This window comes from Prionailurus viverrinus, chromosome A3, assembly GCF_022837055.1.
Source record: "Prionailurus viverrinus isolate Anna chromosome A3, UM_Priviv_1.0, whole genome shotgun sequence".
Lineage (NCBI taxonomy): Eukaryota > Metazoa > Chordata > Mammalia > Carnivora > Felidae > Prionailurus > Prionailurus viverrinus.
The window spans coordinates 106327760-106345389 of NC_062563.1; the positions used below are offsets into that span (position 1 = coordinate 106327760).

The following is a 17630-nucleotide window of genomic DNA, read 5'->3' on the forward strand; positions in this document are numbered from 1 at the left end:
AAAAAGATTATCAGGGCAGATGACAACCGTATCTACCACACTACCTGATCAACCTACTGATTTTTAATGACATACAAAAAACATGGCCTGAGAATATACCATAATGAGAGGAGTCACACAGCCTCCTAAGTCAGGATACAGAGAGAAGACAAGAGCTCTGCTATTCACAGTGAGTACAGCTGGAAAGAAGACCAACTTCCCTCACTGCAGGACTGTGCCTACAATCAAGGCTGGGCCTAAACAATTAAATTCAATTACAATATGCTAACATTTTTAAATTCAATTACAATACGCTAACATTTTTAAAAGACAGTGCTACGAAACAGTTTTCTAATTAGCAGTATAGGTTCTAAAACATCTTTACATAGACCAAATAGTTGTTTATGAGATCTGCAACAATCTAAAACGAAAAATGTTAGACAAGTCTAGAATCAAATCATATTTGTTGTGAATCTTTTACAAAAGGAAACAAAACTTCACTAAACAGATGAGTTTGTTCCTTAAAAACAATGAACACCCCTGCTTGGCCCAGCATTCCAATGACCTACATCTAGGTAAGTTTAATAAATGTTGACAATGATTGTGAAATGGCTACAAGAGAACCTGAATGGGAAGATGAAAGTAAGGGATTCAGTATAAAAGCCTAGGAAATGTCTAGCACCTACCAACTTGTTTGGCTTGCTATGAAAAAACAGCATTAGAAACAGACTGCACATGTGGTCATCAACCTGAGGCTGATACAACTCTAGGACCTCTAATAATGACCTAAGCTACTAAGTAGAAGAGTACATAATAATTCAATAGTTTATATGATGCAAACCATAGAAGAAGGAAAGATAAATTACTTGATGAACGTCTGCAAGTATTTCTTCAGAGTCAGATTAAACAACTGTGTTATGGGTGAGAAGTTCAAGTTATTTTTATTATTATTACTCACTTGTGCTTGGCCGCATGGATTGATCTAAGAACAGGCTAAGACCTCCCACGCCACAGTTTTCACACCACATGATGTAGGTCTTTATTACTTCTGAATCTAAGAGTGGGCTCTGCTTCCTGATGATTTTTAGCACAGCTGGACTCTGATGAGAACTAAATGATTACCAGCTGCAACTATTTCTCTTCTGCAATCGTATTTATGTGTCTCCTTGTCCTTTTTTGTATAGTTTATTTTCTTATAGGTATCAATTTGTTATATAATTTTCCCTCAAAGTTTTTTTTTTTTTTTTTTTTTTTAAGAATATAAATTCTTAGAGGTAGATATCCTGTCCCTTGGAATTTCCCCTAGGATCTTTGATCAGGGGTATATATCATAAATGCTTTCTTTTTTTTTTTTTATTTTTTTATTTTTTTTTAAATTTTTTTTTTTTTTCAACGTTTATTTATTTTTGGGACAGAGAGAGACAGAGCATGAACGGGGGAGGGGCAGAGAGAGAGGGAGACACAGAATCGGAAACAGGCTCCAGGCTCTGAGCCATCAGCCCAGAGCCTGACGCGGGGCTCGAACTCACGGACCGCGAGATCGTGACCTGGCTGAAGTCGGACGCTTAACCAACTGCGCCACCCAGGCGCCCCCATAAATGCTTTCTGAATGAAAAAACAAAACAATTAGTAGATGCTTCTATCACCACCTAGAAGAGATCCCATGTCCAGGGAAGGGAATGGGTTAGGGATAATAGTATCAAAGAAAATAAAAGCTCTCTTTTGCGAAGAGAGAAAGCTAAGAATACCATATTGATTCTTCTGTCAGTTATTATTTATCAATTATTCCTTTAGCAGCACAAACAACTAAGTAAAAGCAAAGGAACTATCTAGTGCTTGTCAACTTTTCTAATATAAAAATGGCAATACACGTCGGGATGAAAGTGCTTTCCCTTTCTGGAAATTGGCAGTATATATGTTGGAGGCCAAGTATGTCATCTAGGAACCATAAACAATTCCTGAGACACAATACATTATAGTGGAAAGAACATGAGCTCTGGAAAAAGGCTGATTGAGATCTGTGTTCCAGCTTTACCACTTCCTAGTTGCGTGACTTCGGCCTCATTTTCTTTCCTTTTTTTTTTAAAGTTTTTTTTTTCTTAACGTTTATTTATTATTGAGAGACAGAGACAGAGCATAAGCATGGGAGGGGCAGAGAGAGGAGGAGACACAGAATCTGAAGCAGGCTCTAGGCTCTGAGCTGTCAGCACAGAGCCCAAAGCAGGACTCGAACTTACAGACCGTGAGATCATGACCTGAGCAAAGTCGGACACTTAACTAACTGAGCCACCCAGGTGCCCCTGGCCTCATTTTCTTATTATATAAAATGATACTATGATTTACCACCTGTGATTATGATCAATTAAATAAGACTTCACACTGTAAAGGATAATATGAGGTCCTCAACAAATATTTATTCCCTTCCCTTTGAGAAGGATTTGAGACCATTCTGAATACTGTCTAGGAACTGCTTATATGATTTAACACACTGGAATATCTCTTCATAAGCCTTAAAATGACTGTCCACAGAATAGTATGTATAGGCAAATAAGCTAGAATTCTGATTCTATCATGTACCTTTTTGTAATGTTTATTTTGAGAGAGAGAGAGAGAGAGAGAGAGAGAGAGAGAGAGAGAGAGAGAAAATGAACGAATATGAGCAGGGGAGGGGCAAAGAAGAGAGGGTGAGAGAATCTCAAGCAGACTCCATACTCAGTGTAGAGTCCAATGTGGGGTTCGAACTCACAACCTCAAGATCATGACCTGAGCTGAAATCTAGAGTCAGATGCTTAAATGAGTCACTCAGATGCCCCTGCTACTGGAACATTTTAAATTACCTATGTGTTATACATTATGTTTCTATTGGATAGTACTTTTCAGACAGTAGTAAGGTCCTCAGGTTGGTCCACAGAAGTCCAAGTACCTGACAATACAGCTTACTTATAATCCAAATAATAGAAGCTTGAGCTCTGGATCCCAAAAGTAGGAAATCAGAGCGTACAAAAGAAGAGGAAGATGTTTCTGCTCTCCTATCTTTGGGAAGAGTGAATGCTAGGCAGAAATTTGAAACACTGGATGTTAACACTTCCTTTCTTTGTCCTTCTCACTGCTGGCACTTCCCCTTCTGTCTGCTTAAGTCTTGTTAATTTAATCTTCTACTTTAGCATCTCCCCTAGGCTAGCCTATCCTGCAGCTGTCCTATCTTGCAAAGTGCTCCAAATTGCAAAATGATCTTAATCCAAACTTTTTGGGATAGTTATCTGAGGTGTTCTGAAAAAGCAGTATTGCTGAAATGATTCATACAGATACAAATAACTGGTTATTAAAGTTACTTATATATTAAATAAACCCTACCACCAACATGGGGCTTGAACTCAAGACCTCAAGATCGAAAGAGTTGCATGCTCTACCAAATGAGCTAGCCAGGTGCCCCAAAGTTACTCATTTATTTAAAACATACTTATTAAAATTTATTAACCTTTCATAGACTAATAGTAAAAGGCAAAAGTGAACAAGGAAGTTAGTAGTGGCATACTCTGCTCCTCGTTCAGTTCCCCTAAGTGCTTTTTTTCCTACAGCTTGCTCTCTTTTTGGACTTAGAGATTAAAAAAAAAAAAAAAAAGAACAACACAAAGGCTTTCAAAGGCAACAGCAGAGCTTCAGGCTTTGGACAATGACTGTACTTACTTGTATAATGAGTACTGCCTACAGAAAGCCTCTGAACATCTAGAATGCTTACAGTTTAACACATCTTTCTCCCCAAAGTTTCCATTTTAGAAATCCACTTTTATTTGTATTTTATTATTTTTTTAATAGTTTACTTATTTAGAGAGAGAGAGAGAGAGAGAGAGAGCATGAGCTGAGGAGGGGCATAGAGAGAGGGAGGAAGAGAATCCCAAGCAGGCTCTGAGCTGTCAGTGCAGAGCCCAACATGGGGCTCAAACTCCTGAACCGTGAGATCATGACCTGAGCTGAAATCAAAAGTCAGATGCTCAACTGATTGAGCCACCCAGGCACCCCTCACTTTTATTTGTATTTTACTATCTTTAGAACCAAAGAGCCCCCCCTACTAACCCAAATCTGGAATTTGAAATTCATATTTAACTATAATGTAGGAGAGTGTGATGCTAATTTCAGCAAACAGAAAATTGGAAAATCTTTACTTAGTTTGAGCTTTTTCTGTAGAACAGTTGTATTCCCCAAAACCATAAAGCTCCAGAACAGGTGGGTAAACAAGAGGCTAGAAATACTGACTATACTTTTATAGTAGAAAGTGACAAAGAGCATTTTGGGTAGGCTAAAATCTTTCCTTAAAAAGAATTATTCTCTAGAGATATCAAGTCCTAGTTAATTATTCAGTTACACTATAGTAATAACTTAATATTTTAAAATTCCAATGAAACAGTGTGATCTTTAAAACTCTTTGGACTTTGATGGGGCGCCTGGGTGGCACAGTCGGTTAAGCGTCCGACTTCAGCCAGGTCACGATCTCGCGGTCCGTGAGTTCGAGCCCCGCGTCGGGCTCTGGGCTGATGGCTCAGAGCCTGGAGCCTGTTTCCGATTCTGTGTCTCCCTCTCTCTCTGCCCTTCCCCCGTTGATGCTCTGTCTCTCTCTGTCCCAAAAATAAAAATAAACGTTGAAAAAAAATTAAAAAAAAAAAAATAATAAAACTCTTTGGACTTTGAATAGGGAACTTGATTTGTACAATAAAGTCTAAACCTTTTCAAAGGTTTAGCTGTCAAAATAGATAAAATTAGATTCCTGAATAAAAAAGGGGGATGTGGATTTAGAAGGATATCATGTAACCCTCCTATTTCGCAGATTTAAAAATTCTTAGTTGGGGTGCTTGCCAAGTATTATGTATTACTGTATTATGTGTTATGTTTTACTTGCTAGGACAAGAACTCAGATTTGAAAAATGTGACCAAGTAGTAAAATGTTACCTTAATTTTCTTTGTTCAGACTTACTGGCTAGTAAATTTTATGGAATTATTTTTTTTCTTTTTTTTAGTTTTTAACGTTTATTTATTTTTGAGACAGAGAGAGACAGAGCATGAATGGGGGAGGGTCAGAGAGAGAGAGGGAGACACAGAATCTGAAACAGGCCCTGGGCTCTGAGCTGTCAGCACAGAGCCCGACGCGGGGCTCGAACTCAGACTGTGAGATCATGACCCGAGCTGAAGTCGGATGCTCACCCGACTGAGCCACCCAGGCGCCCCTGGAATTTTTTTTTTTTTTTTTTTAATTTTTTTTTTTCAACGTTTATTTATTTTTGGGACAGAGAGAGACAGAGCATGAACGGGGGAGGGGCAGAGAGAGAGGGAGACACAGAATCGGAAACAGGCTCCAGGCTCTGAGCCATCAGCCCAGAGCCTGACGCGGGGCTCGAACTCCCGGACCGCGAGATCGTGACCTGGCTGAAGTCGGACGCTTAACCGACTGCGCCACCCAGGCGCCCCTTCCCTGGAATTTTTAATGACATGGAGGTAGCAAGGTGAAGTGAGGGTGCACAATGAAAATATAGAAGAAGTGAACCCAGCCTTTTAGGAGCTTACAACAGAGACATAACCAAGTCTTATTTAACTGTGAATCAACTCATACACTAATTACAGTAATAAGCCCACTTGTAGTTAGTTTCTTGAATCTAAACCTCCTTTAATCAGATTTCTCTTTGATATTTTGTTTCCAACTGTGATTGTCATTAAAATCACTTCAAGATAATCAGATATGGGTGTTTGCTTAAGCATTTTGGATCATTTTTCACTATCTGAAAAAGGCATTCTTTGGCAAAAGATGGGAAAGAAGTCTAGTTCAACAATATAGGACACATAAAACTTCCAAAAGACTTGTTGCTGTATTGCTGAAAACTTTTTTTTTAATGTTTATTTTTGAGAGTGCACCAGCGAGCACGTGTGGGGGAGGGGCAGAGGATCTGAAGCCGGCTCTGTGCTGAAAGCAGAGAGACTGATGCGGGGCTCGATCTCACAAACCGTGAGAGTTGGGCACTTAACGGACTAAGCCACCAAGGCACCCTGAAAGCTTTTCTGAACTAAGCAAAATAGGACTGTATTTTAAAAAACTCCCTCAAATCTCTCATTTATATCCTTAGGAAGTTATTTTAAGCATGAAATTAAGGTTTTTTTCATTTTATCTGAATATACCAAGTTAGAATTTTTTTAAAAATAAGAAATTCAGAAAAAATAAGATATTCAAAAGAGAAACTTCAGATATCAAAATATTTACCCCTCTAACTCCTTTTCAATTAACCATAGCAGGAAGCGAACCAGGAGGCCCCAAGGAAACAATAAAAACCTGTATATGAAATTCTACTTAAACAGAATTAAGGAGAGGTTTCAACTTTACCTTTAATGTTCTATTTCTTTAAAAAACAACCTGAGATGGGGCACCTGGGGAGCTCAGTTGGTTAAGTAACAGACTCCTGATTTCAGCTCAAGTCATGATCTCCTGGCTGTCAGGCTCTGCACTGTCAGCAAGGAGCCTGCTTGGGATTCTCCAGGTGACCCTACCTTGCTAGTGTGTGTGCTCTCTCTCTCTCAAAATAAACAAATATTGAAACAAACAAACAAATAAATAATACCTGAATCAAAGCAAAATAAAGACTTAAGAAATCTGAGTCCTTTGTATACGGATGCTTGCTATAGTATTTGTATGTATTTTTAGAAAGATTAAAATATTTCACCATCTTAAAAAAGTTTTAAAAGCTTTATTAAAGGAAACAGTCAACAGAATATTTCTGGTAAAACTGTTCTGTGGAGAACCAATTAGAAGTACAGTTCAGGAACATGGCATGTGATTTGCTACGATTCTTCCTGCAATCTCAGTATGTGTCACAGATAAATTATCTCTCTTGCTTGCTAAGCCTAATCACAAGTTTCAGAATTCTTTTCAAAGTGCTTCAGGAAAACAGTAACAAGTGAGAGAGTAAGAAACACATATAGAGCTTAACTGCCATTTCTCGACAGAATGGATTTCTAACCATGCTATTTCACCGACATGCTTGAAGAATGGAGACTTTTCTGGTTAACTGCATTTTCTAGTCTAGACTTTTATTTATTCATTCATCCATTCATCCATTCATCTATTCATCTATTCATCTATTTATCTATTTATTTATTTATTTATTTATTCTAACATTATCTTTGAGAGAGAGAGAGTGGGGGTGGGGGGGGAGGGAGGAACAGAAAGAGAGCGAGACACAGAATCCAAAGCAGGCTCCAGGCTCTGAGCTGTCACCACAGAGCCTAACACTGTGCTTAAACCTAGGAACCATGCATGAGATTGACCTGAGCTGAAGTCGGACACTTAGCTGACTGACGCCACCCAGGCGTCCCTAGTTTAGACTCTTTAAAAAGCTTATGCCTGGGGGTTGTGAAAATACAATATGGATGAAAAGTCTTTAACCAGAATAAAATAAATATGCACAAGACTGTTATGTTCTGTTACGAAAAGTCTTATTCTCCATTTCCAAAAGTGGCAGGTTGGGATGTTTTTCTCAGCTGAAAATAAGGAAAGAGGATGTCAAGAACAAATATTCTTTTTTATAATTATTTTTTTTAATGTTTGTTTATTTTTGAGAGAGAAAGAGAGACAGAGCATGAGCGGGGAGGGGCAGAGAGAGAGGGAGACACAGAATCTGAAGCAGGCTCCAGGCTCTGAGCTGTCAGCACAGAGCCCGACACGAGGCTCGAACTCACAGAGTGTGAGATCATGACCTGAGCCAAAGTCGGTCGCTTAACCGGCTAAGCCACCCAGTTCTTAAAAGTTGGGATTGTTTAGGGGTGCCTGGGTGGCTCAGTTGGTTAAGTGTCCGACTTCGGCTCAGGTCATGATCTCGCGGTTTGTGAGTTCGAGCCCCGTGTCAGGCTCTGTGATGACAGCTCGGAGCCTGGAGCTTGATTCAGATTCTGTGTCTCCTCTCTCTGTCCCCCCGCCCCCCACCCGACTCGTGGTCGGTCTTTATCAAAAAATAAATAAATGTAAGAAAAAAAAAAGTTGGGATTGTTTATATTAAAAATAATAACTGGACAGTCTTTAAACATTTTAATCTAGAAGACTGTTAACAACAACATCAAGAAATAAGATCTCTGCTTCACAAGACTCAAGGAATCTTTAACAAAGAAAAGGTTCTCCTGTCTGGTTTCCTTTTAAAATATCGAGAATACCTGGAAAAATCTCAGACCTAGGGTTCCAAGTAATGTTTATGCTGCCTACTTAAAATAAGCCAGTATCTAAATTTCAGAAGTGAGTATATTTTTTGGAAATGCAATGTTTGGTTTCCTGCCCTCTGTGCCTATTTACATTGGAACAGACTTAAAGCTAGCACTCTTCTTCCCAAATTCTGGAATTGCAAAGTTTTGGATACCACCTTAACAAGGATAAATTCTATCTGTGGCTCAACCAAGGGCTTTTGGCTTATTGGGTTTGTTTCAAATGGCACACCCTCTCAGCAGGTGACAATACACTCCCTCCCTCTCAATAGGTAACATAAGACAGTGTCAGCCGAACACTGCTATCCTATATATTCGTATAGATAAATTTTAGCTGTTCTTTCAGACACAATGCTCAGTTTACACAGGTGTGATAAGGTTTTAGGACAGACCATGCCCAGAACCAACAAGTCAGAAAACAACACATGGCATGAACAAAAGCACCTACACTGAAACTCTTTAAAGGGTAGATTGAAAGCAAGTTAGTTAAGGTTGGGGGCGGGGAGCTGTCCTCCATTTTCTGTTTGTTGCAAGAAAGAGCTTTAAAAAGTTATTAAAGAAGACTGTTAGCAACATCTAGTCTAAGCCTTACTATATGTGAGGAAACTGAGGTCCAAGACATAGGAAAACTTTATTATCAGATGAATAATGTTTCGCTTCTTTCCATAATTTCCTTTGGCAAATTCCTAACTCACATTCATAATTTCAGTCATTTAGTATATGGATTCTTTAACTTAAAAAAAATTTTTTTTAATGTTTATTTTTTAGAGAGAGAGACAAGAGTGTGAGTGGGGGAGGGAAGAAGAAAGAGGGGGACACAGAATCCCAGGCAGGCCCCAGGCTCTGCGCTGTCAGTATAGAGCTTGACATGAGGCTCAAACCCGTGAACCATGAGATCATGACCTGAGCTGAAGTTGGGTGCTCAACCAACTGAGCCACCCAGGCCCTCCAATTCTTTAACCTTTTTTATGGTGCAGGTCATTTCACCCCTAACCAGGACTCATGTTTAATATTCTTGCACTTTTTCTGCTATAACACTTCCCTTTCTAAGTGAGGTGCCTAATGAAGCTTTTGCTACCTATCTGCTCATTACATATCTCAGTATGTATTACCTCCTGACACGTTATTTTTTTCTTATCGTGTAGAATGTAAGTGCCACAGAGCACAGAAACTGTAACTGCTGTATCCCCAAGTGCCTAAGGATAGGATCTGTCAAAATAAGCACTCAATAAATATTTGTCAAATGAGTGAATGTTTAAAATGTATATCTGATAAAGAATAAAGAAATGTATCAGAACTATAATAGCTGTTAAAATGATAAGATTACTCCATTTTCCTTCCTTTTCCCAATTTTGTAAATGAGTTTATTATTTTCAGATTATCTGAATAACTGTTTTTGCTACACCAAATTATTGAAGGGTTTTAGATACATATTTCAAAATGACTTTTAAATTTTTTTTTTTTCAACGTTTATTCATTTCTGCGACAGAGAGAGACAGAGCATGAACGGGGGAGGGGCAGAGAGAGAGAGGGAGACACAGAATCGGAAACAGGCTCCAGGCTCTGAGCCATCAGCCCAGAGCCTGACGCGGGGCTCGAACTCCCGGACCGCGAGATCGTGACCTGGCTGAAGTCGGACACCCAACCGACTGCGCCACCCAGGCGCCCCTCAAAATGACTTTTAAAGTAGTTTTCATCTGCAGTCATTTTTAGACAGATAACTAGCAAGAAATAGTTACTTTTCAATTCTCTAAGATATTGTAATAACTGTTCTCCCATCTAAACACACCTGTAATCAGGACCCTACTGCATCGATTTGGTAGTTAAGCAAGAATGAATCTAAGCTTAGAGCAGTGAGGCAGCACTATGAAAGGAAGTAAGACTGTGATGTGGTGACTGATAAGTTCCCTTTTCCTCAATTAAGCAGATATCTCCCCAGTAAGTGGATCTGAGTCATTCAAGTTCTCAACATGATCAGACTTAACTATGTGCTAATTCTAAACAGCATTAAGTTATGTGGTATCTTGGCCTTATGAAGACTTAATTCACTTCAAATAGATTTGGACTCCAGTCCCCCAAAATAATTTCCATCCAAGTAATTGGAGTTTCCCCAGAAAATAGTGGTAGAAAAAATATTCATCACTTCTGCCCCAGTCACTCATTTATTTAACAATATTTATGGAGCTCCAGGTACTAGGCTAGTCACTGAGAATCTCTAAATAATTTATAAAAGGTGTTTATAGCCCCCTAGGTTAGCTCAAAAGACTTTCTCATCAATAACTTATCGAATGAATGGCACTGTATTAGAACCTATCTGCTATACCTAACGACGAATAACCCTATAGGAAAACTTAGTCACGGTCTAACTTGATGTGCTAAGTCTGTGGAGCAGAATCCAACAGAACTAGTGAGAAAAGTGACTTACATTTCAGGGATTTGAGTGAATGAACTGAGTAAGAGCCTCTTTTTGGTGGTATAACCTATCCTACCTCCCACAACTAGCCTCAGACTGTCCTGGGTACAACCCATTCCATTCCATCTCCTACTCCTTTCAACTACAGTTCTCTTCCTTCTGCCTGAGTTCTGATCGAAATATGCAGTTTAATAGCTCTTCTCGTACTCTACTATGGCTGAAGGACACAGGTCTTTCAGGTCAAGCTTTTCTCTGCTACCACTCACCTAATGTACCAAATGTAAATTGTCTTCTTCCCAAATCAAAGCAGATGGCTTGGAGCAAGTCACACTTGTCATTGTCAAAACATAGCTAAAGAAATTAATAAATCACATTTTTAAAAGATTGTCCAAAAATGATAGGTATTTTGGATTAATACCTAAAGTACAAGAAAATGTGCTGTAAAATATGCCATGCAAAATGAATGCAAACTTTAAAAATATACCTACAGCTTATATCAAATGAAGATAATCTATTTAATGGTTATCTTTTCATCTCACTACACATATTTATTTAAGTGCAAGATTTAAACTGTCAGACTCATTCATATATATATATATAACTGAAATTTACCTGGTACTATGTGCCAGATACTACACTTTACCTTTAATGTTTGTATGAACTCTTTGAAGGTTTATTATGGTCTCAACAAGAAGAAAACAAAGACTTACGAAGGCAAAAAAATGTGCTCAAGGTCACATGTGAAACCAGTCTCTGGACTACAAAATACACGTTTTAACATTGATACTACATTGCTAGCTACGCATCTCTACAAGTAAATTGTCTTACAGAAACTGAATTCCAAAACTTTTATTCTTTTCCACACCTCTCCTTCTTCTCCTCCTCCTCAAATGTTCATTTTAGTAGATACCCCTTACCTAGTTGCTCAAGCTAGCCTTCATAGATTCCCATTGTTCCTTACCTCCTATACCCTACCTATCTTACCTCTTAAACCATCTAGATTCCATCTACTTCTTTCTATAGGCTCTGTCTCAATCACAGTCAGGCCTCAACTACCTCACAGGCTGCAGCACAAAAGTTCTCTATGAAGGGACACTCCAGTGATAGAGTCTATATCCAGACAAAACATAACTGATTGAAGTGGAAAAGTAATAAACTCAAATTCCAAAAATAAGGCTAAATGCAAGAAACGCTTGACATTAATAAATTCCAACATCTGGGACAATCTTTTTGAGCTAAAATTCTTGTAACAGAATTTATTTTTCTATCTCCTTTTCTAGCTTTTCATTCCATCCTTCTTCCTAGACACTGGCTAAAACCCTGCTTAGTGATGCTTCTGTGGCAAAATCCTTCCCTTCCCTCTTAAGTATATTTATTTGCCTGCTTACCTGAATGGCTTTGAAAATTGTCACCAACACAAACCAATCACCTATATACTAATCTTATGTTCTTTTTTCCTTCCAAAGAACATTCTACAACATAAGAAAATGGCAGGCAGCTCTAGGAGGATTGTATAAAATCTGAGCTTTTTAGCAAAACATTGTAATGATAGCGCCTTTTTACAGTTACAATGTTTTCTGTTTTTAAAGCACTTTCATATACATTATTTCATTCTTCAGCAGTCATGTTAAGTAAGCCTTATAGGTATTATCTTCAGATCAGAAAACTACACAGAGACATTGTCATTTTGTCTAGATCACAAGGCTATTATGCAGAAGAGCCAAGACCAAATTCTAAAGAGAGACTCTCCACTCACAGCTCTTTCCACTAGTTATCACTACCTCTATTTTTAAAAAAATGTTTGATATATAGTAAGAATTGTCTTTATAAATTAAATTTCACTTTTTCCTTAAAGTATTTCAACCATTACTTAAGCTATACTTATTTCTAAAGAGGAAGAAAGTATGACCTAACATAGAATAATGACAGCAAAAATCAACTTCATTTAGACTTTCTATGATCCAAAGAAGATTACAAATAAACATTTCTTTTCTGATCCAAAGAAGATTACAAATAAACATTTCTTTTCTGATTAAAATCAAAAACAGGAAAAATCCATAGCAATCAAGTTAATCTCTAACAAAAATTTTAACCACCTTGTATCTGGTTAATGCAATAGCCCAGAAAATAAAGATAACTATGACACATAGAAATGAGCTGTAAAAAGCATGCACAGAAAGAACATGCTTTCATTTAGAACAGCATGCTTCAATTAAATTTGCAGGCAATCTAAGGAGAATGTAAAACCGATGTAACAGAACTTACCTACTTTGCAATTAAATTGAATACACATTTACGGAAAGTCTGCTCTCCTTTTTTGGTCAGAACAAGCCAACAACAGCAAGTAGCCAGAAATTACAATTAATATAAAAGAGAAATTCAAAAGGAAATGGATTTTCTAGACTCATTATATATTCAGTCTTAGCTTCAAGAAATGAGTGAGTATTTGCAATGAGGCTGGCAAGACAGGAAATTGAGTTAAAACTGATCAATCTTTTAAATGGCTTTTCTAAGTACAACTTTTATTTTTTTAAAAAAAGGGGAAAATTCTCTTTAGTATTTTATGCCTCTTTGTAATGATGTGCTTATTTCTACTGTTGACCTTGAATCTTCAGAGCTCCCAGAAATAAGATGGATTTTTGGAAAAGCAGTTGGATTCACTAGTCCCAATTACGTACTTCTGTCATTAAGAGGAAAGTCAGAGAGTATAAATAATGAAAAGCCAAATAAGAGATCCAGGAAGAAATTAACTTAGGAGGCGACCAACTGTGTAGCTTATTCTTACCTTGGTTGCTTTTTTCACGGGTTGACATTTTTGCTGGTTGAGACAAAAATGACATATCTTACAATAAAAACTGGGCATTTTCTTAAATGACTATAATAAACGTACTTCTCTTTGATTATTATGAGCTGATAAGGTACACTGAATGAAAATAAGTCAATACTCTTAATAATTAGCAAAAACTTAACTGGTGTAGAAAAGCAAGAGAAATACTTTCTTTGAAAAGGATTTTTAATTTACCTTGGTTGATGATGACATCTTTATGCCTACAAAAAAAGAAGACAATCAAAGGACATTTATGTTATAATTTTACTTGGCTTACCATTAGAATCACCTAAAGAAATTGTTAAAAGTTTCAATGCTCAGGCCACACCCAAGATAAATCTTTAGAAATGAAATTCAGACAACATTATTTTAACAAGTCTGTCATTGGTCTCAACTATTAATATATATACTGTTTTATAAGATAATGAATATTCCATAAGATCATCTAAACAGTGAAAGTATAGAAAGAACTTCAAAAAATATTCAAATCTTAGGGGATTAGAGAGATTAATTATTTGAGTAGGGAACACAAACAGGAAGATATAGCTGTCTTTCTTTTTTGGAAACACTTAAAAGAAAAAAATACACTTAAAAGAAAAAAAGATACACATTATAATAGAGATTTTTAAAAAATGATCCCAAAACAGACATATAATTGGACATGCGAGCATGACAGTCACATAATTAATTTTCAGATAACTGAGAAAGTATAATACTTACTTATCTGTATTTTTTATAACTTTTGATATTAATTTTGATGTTGAAACTGCTCTCAATAATTTATTACGACTCTCATCTGAATTTTCCCATGAATTATGTGACTTTTCAGTTGTCAGTGGTCGTTTTATGCTGGAAGAAACATATTAATTTCTTAGAGAAAAATTCTTTGAGTAGCAATGACATGTAATTGACAGCTTAAACAGAACATAAAAGCAGCAATTAACATTTCCTTAAAGCTAATCCAGAAAAGAGAAGGAAGGATTAGTTGAAAGGTTCCGCCTGGATGAGTGCAGGAGTTAAACAAGGCATTTACCAAGTCTGTTTATAATTCTCGCTAGAACAAGTATTACTTGATTAAAAAATCAATCTGTACTTTTTTTTGAATAGGAAAAAAACCTATATGCTTAAATCCCTGAGTAAAATATTTCTCATAATTTGTGAAACTGTGTGAGTTTGTGAAAATAACCTGTACTTTTTCTTTTTTTAAATTTTTTTTTTTTAACGTTTATTTATTTTTGAGACAAAGAGAGACAGAGCATGAACAGGGGAGGGGCAGAGAGAGAGGGAGGCACAGAATCGGAAGCAGGCTCCAGGCTCTGAGCCATCAGCCCAGAGCCCGACGAGGGGCTCAAACTCACGGACCGTGAGATCGTGACCTGAGCCGAAGTTGGATGCTTAACCAACTGAGCCACCCAGGCGCCCCTAACCTGTACTTTTTCAAAGTCATTACAAGGCTGCTGTTTTCATCTTTTATATCATTGTGTAATTCATTATATATGGTACAAATGACAATTTGTAAGTAAAATGTAGGACTAAAGGTAAAACTCTTGTGACATCCTTTATAGACAATGATCAGAAATAAACATGACTTGGGGTGCCTGGGTGGCGCAGTCGGTTAAGCGTCTGACTTCAGCCAGGTCACGATCTCGCGGTCCGTGAGTTCGAGCCCCGCGTCGGGCTCTGGGCTGATGGCTCAGAGCCTGGAGCCTGCTTCCGATTCTGTGTCTCCCTCTCTCTCTGCCCCTCCCCCGTTCATGCTCTGTCTCTCTCTGTCCCAAAAATAAATAAACGTTGAAAAAAAAAATTAAAAAAAAAAAGAAATAAACATGACTTAACACAAAAAATGTATCATCAACACTGATTCCATGTATTTATAAATGAAATTTTTGAATTATAAATGATATTTTGGTTGCATTGCTAACTATCCTACCACTCATCCAGTCTCCAATACTTCTGGCGATAGTATATCCAAAGAGCAATTTAGAATGGCAAGCACATTTCCACGAGACCTAAGAAGCTGAAAAAAAGATCTGGGACAAAGAAGATACCAAGTCAAATCAGAACCTTAAAGAGATTGATTATAAAAAAGCCACCTTTAATCACACACAATCCAAAGTCATGTAACATTAATAAACTATATCCAAGAAGAACTCCACATCACACCAGGCAAAAAAATTACAAACCATTTAGATAGCAAAAGAATCTGCGTGAGACACACAGACAAAGCAGTTTTTAAAAGTTAAACATGCATCAATCAAATGAAGACTGTTTTGTTTTCCCAAATTTCCATTAGGGATTTGAGACAGAATTATTAAACTGAGCAGATAAAAATACATTATAAATCTTTTAGGAATGGTTGTCATTGATCTTACTAAAATATTTTCCTCGCTAGTTCTGGGAATGGTGTAATATTTTCCTAAGATTTCCAAGCAGAAGTATGATGATAAAATATATCTATACCTAATCATAAAGCTTGAACCTGCATTTCTAAAACAGGCAAACTTCATTAAGTTGGTCTAAATATTTGATTACAAGGCAGCTGTAGCACTAAACTCCCAGCATGCAGGTTTAGATCCCCAATTTAGGCTCACACACATTGTTAGAATGTTTCTCCCTTCTCCCCCTCTCATAACTTTAAAATATTAATTATTACAGACACAGAGAGAAGCCCTCAAGCAAGCCTTTAGCATAGAAAAGACCAGATGAAATGATTTCTCTACTCAAGCAAGAACTTATCCTCCCAAAACCCAAAACTGAAACTGAGATGCAGTCAAAATGAAGAGCCATTTGCTGAGAAGGGCCCTTGCAAGTTCAAGGTTGTAATGATGCCAAAATATGATGAGGATAATTACATGGCAATTTTCTGCCATGGTTATAAATTTATGCATAGTTTATATAAATTTTTAACATTTTTTAATTTTATTATAAAAATATTGTTTGGTTTCAGAGTAAGTTATTGTGGCCTTCCTTTCATCAAATTGTTTATAACTTAGAGATTTTTTTTTTCCAGTTTTAACTGAGAAATTTTGACCTTAAATCTTCACTCCCCAATAAGCTAAAATACAGATTTTAACAACAAAGAAGGGGCGGGGGGGGGGGGGGGGACGGGGAGCCACTAGGCTTTTCTATTGGAATCCATGGATAGCCAACATTTCTCAAGTCACAGAATTCAGGTATCATTACAACCATTCCCTAGCTCTGTACTCGGGGACAGTTAAAACCTTTTGGTGGGAGTAGAATTCTTGCTTTCTTGAGTTTGTCTGTGTATTTGGAGAGGCTGTGAAGAGGGCTGGGGAGAAGGTGATGCTCGAATTTGTGGACTTTGATCATTAGAATGAGATTCCTCTTTTTTTTCTCTCTGTCCTTGTGGTTTTTCTTTCTTTTTTTCTGTACCACTGTAAAATAAAGTATAACATGGAACAACACATATTTAAACAAATAGAAGATATATCAAGCGATGGAAAAAGTGGTTATTATATAATTCAAAATGCTAAATCATACAGCTAATACAATTTACACTCCTTTCATATAATGATGAAAATATTTCCTTGAAAGTTCTGGAAGCTATTAAAAATCTTCAGTGAAGAATTTATAAGAAAATCTTATGAAGATTGTCCCTTGAGACCAAAATAGCCCAATGCATTTTGCCATCTTGGAAGATTTGGGGAAGAGCAGCAGCTCTCTTAGCTGACTTCAACTTACCCAAATCAGAGCATCAGTGACACTTTCCATTTTGTCTGTAAAACATACTGAATGATGTGCAAGACACTTTAAATGCTATGTTTAGTAGATTATGTTCTAATTCCCATTTCTTCTGTGTATTTCTCCTCCTGCTTAGTTGAGTTTTGAATTTACCAGTTGATCCCCCCACGAATCCAGAGCCTGGTTATGCCAGTTGAACTTGTTATTTTAATTATGTAAATTAATTACATACAAAGAAAACTGACAAGATATACATAGAAAAGAAAACTGTAATTTCCACAAAAACGAAGTTGAATGCTCTGGAAAGACTCCATAGAAATCAGTTAGTAAAAGAAACTGCTATTAAATTTTATGTAGGTGAGAAAATTAAAAAAAGGTTGAGGAAAAAATCGTAAGGTGGGGGGAGCACCTGGGTGGCTCAGTCGGTTAAGCTGTTAAGTGTACAACTTCGGCTCAGGTCATGATCTCATGGTTCATAGG

At 37.2% G+C, this 17630-nt stretch overlaps 1 protein-coding gene across 7 annotated transcripts in view; it reads right to left on the reverse strand.

Moving 5' to 3' along the window:
• Positions 1–17630, reverse strand: part of EML4 (EMAP like 4) — a 161528-nt gene that overhangs the window by 54613 nt on the left and 89285 nt on the right. For 5 of the 7 annotated variants that reach the window (XM_047851946.1, XM_047851943.1, XM_047851944.1 and 2 more), the window contains 4 exons: positions 16670–16843; positions 14169–14297; positions 13644–13669; positions 13407–13439 (listed from right to left, as the gene is read on the reverse strand). In XM_047851946.1, coding sequence (XP_047707902.1) covers positions 13407–13439; positions 13644–13669; positions 14169–14297; positions 16670–16843 — 362 coding nt within the window. The remainder of the gene's footprint in view (positions 1–13406; positions 13440–13643; positions 13670–14168; positions 14298–16669; positions 16844–17630) is intronic. The other 2 variants (XM_047851945.1, XM_047851947.1) reach the window with 1 other exon arrangement.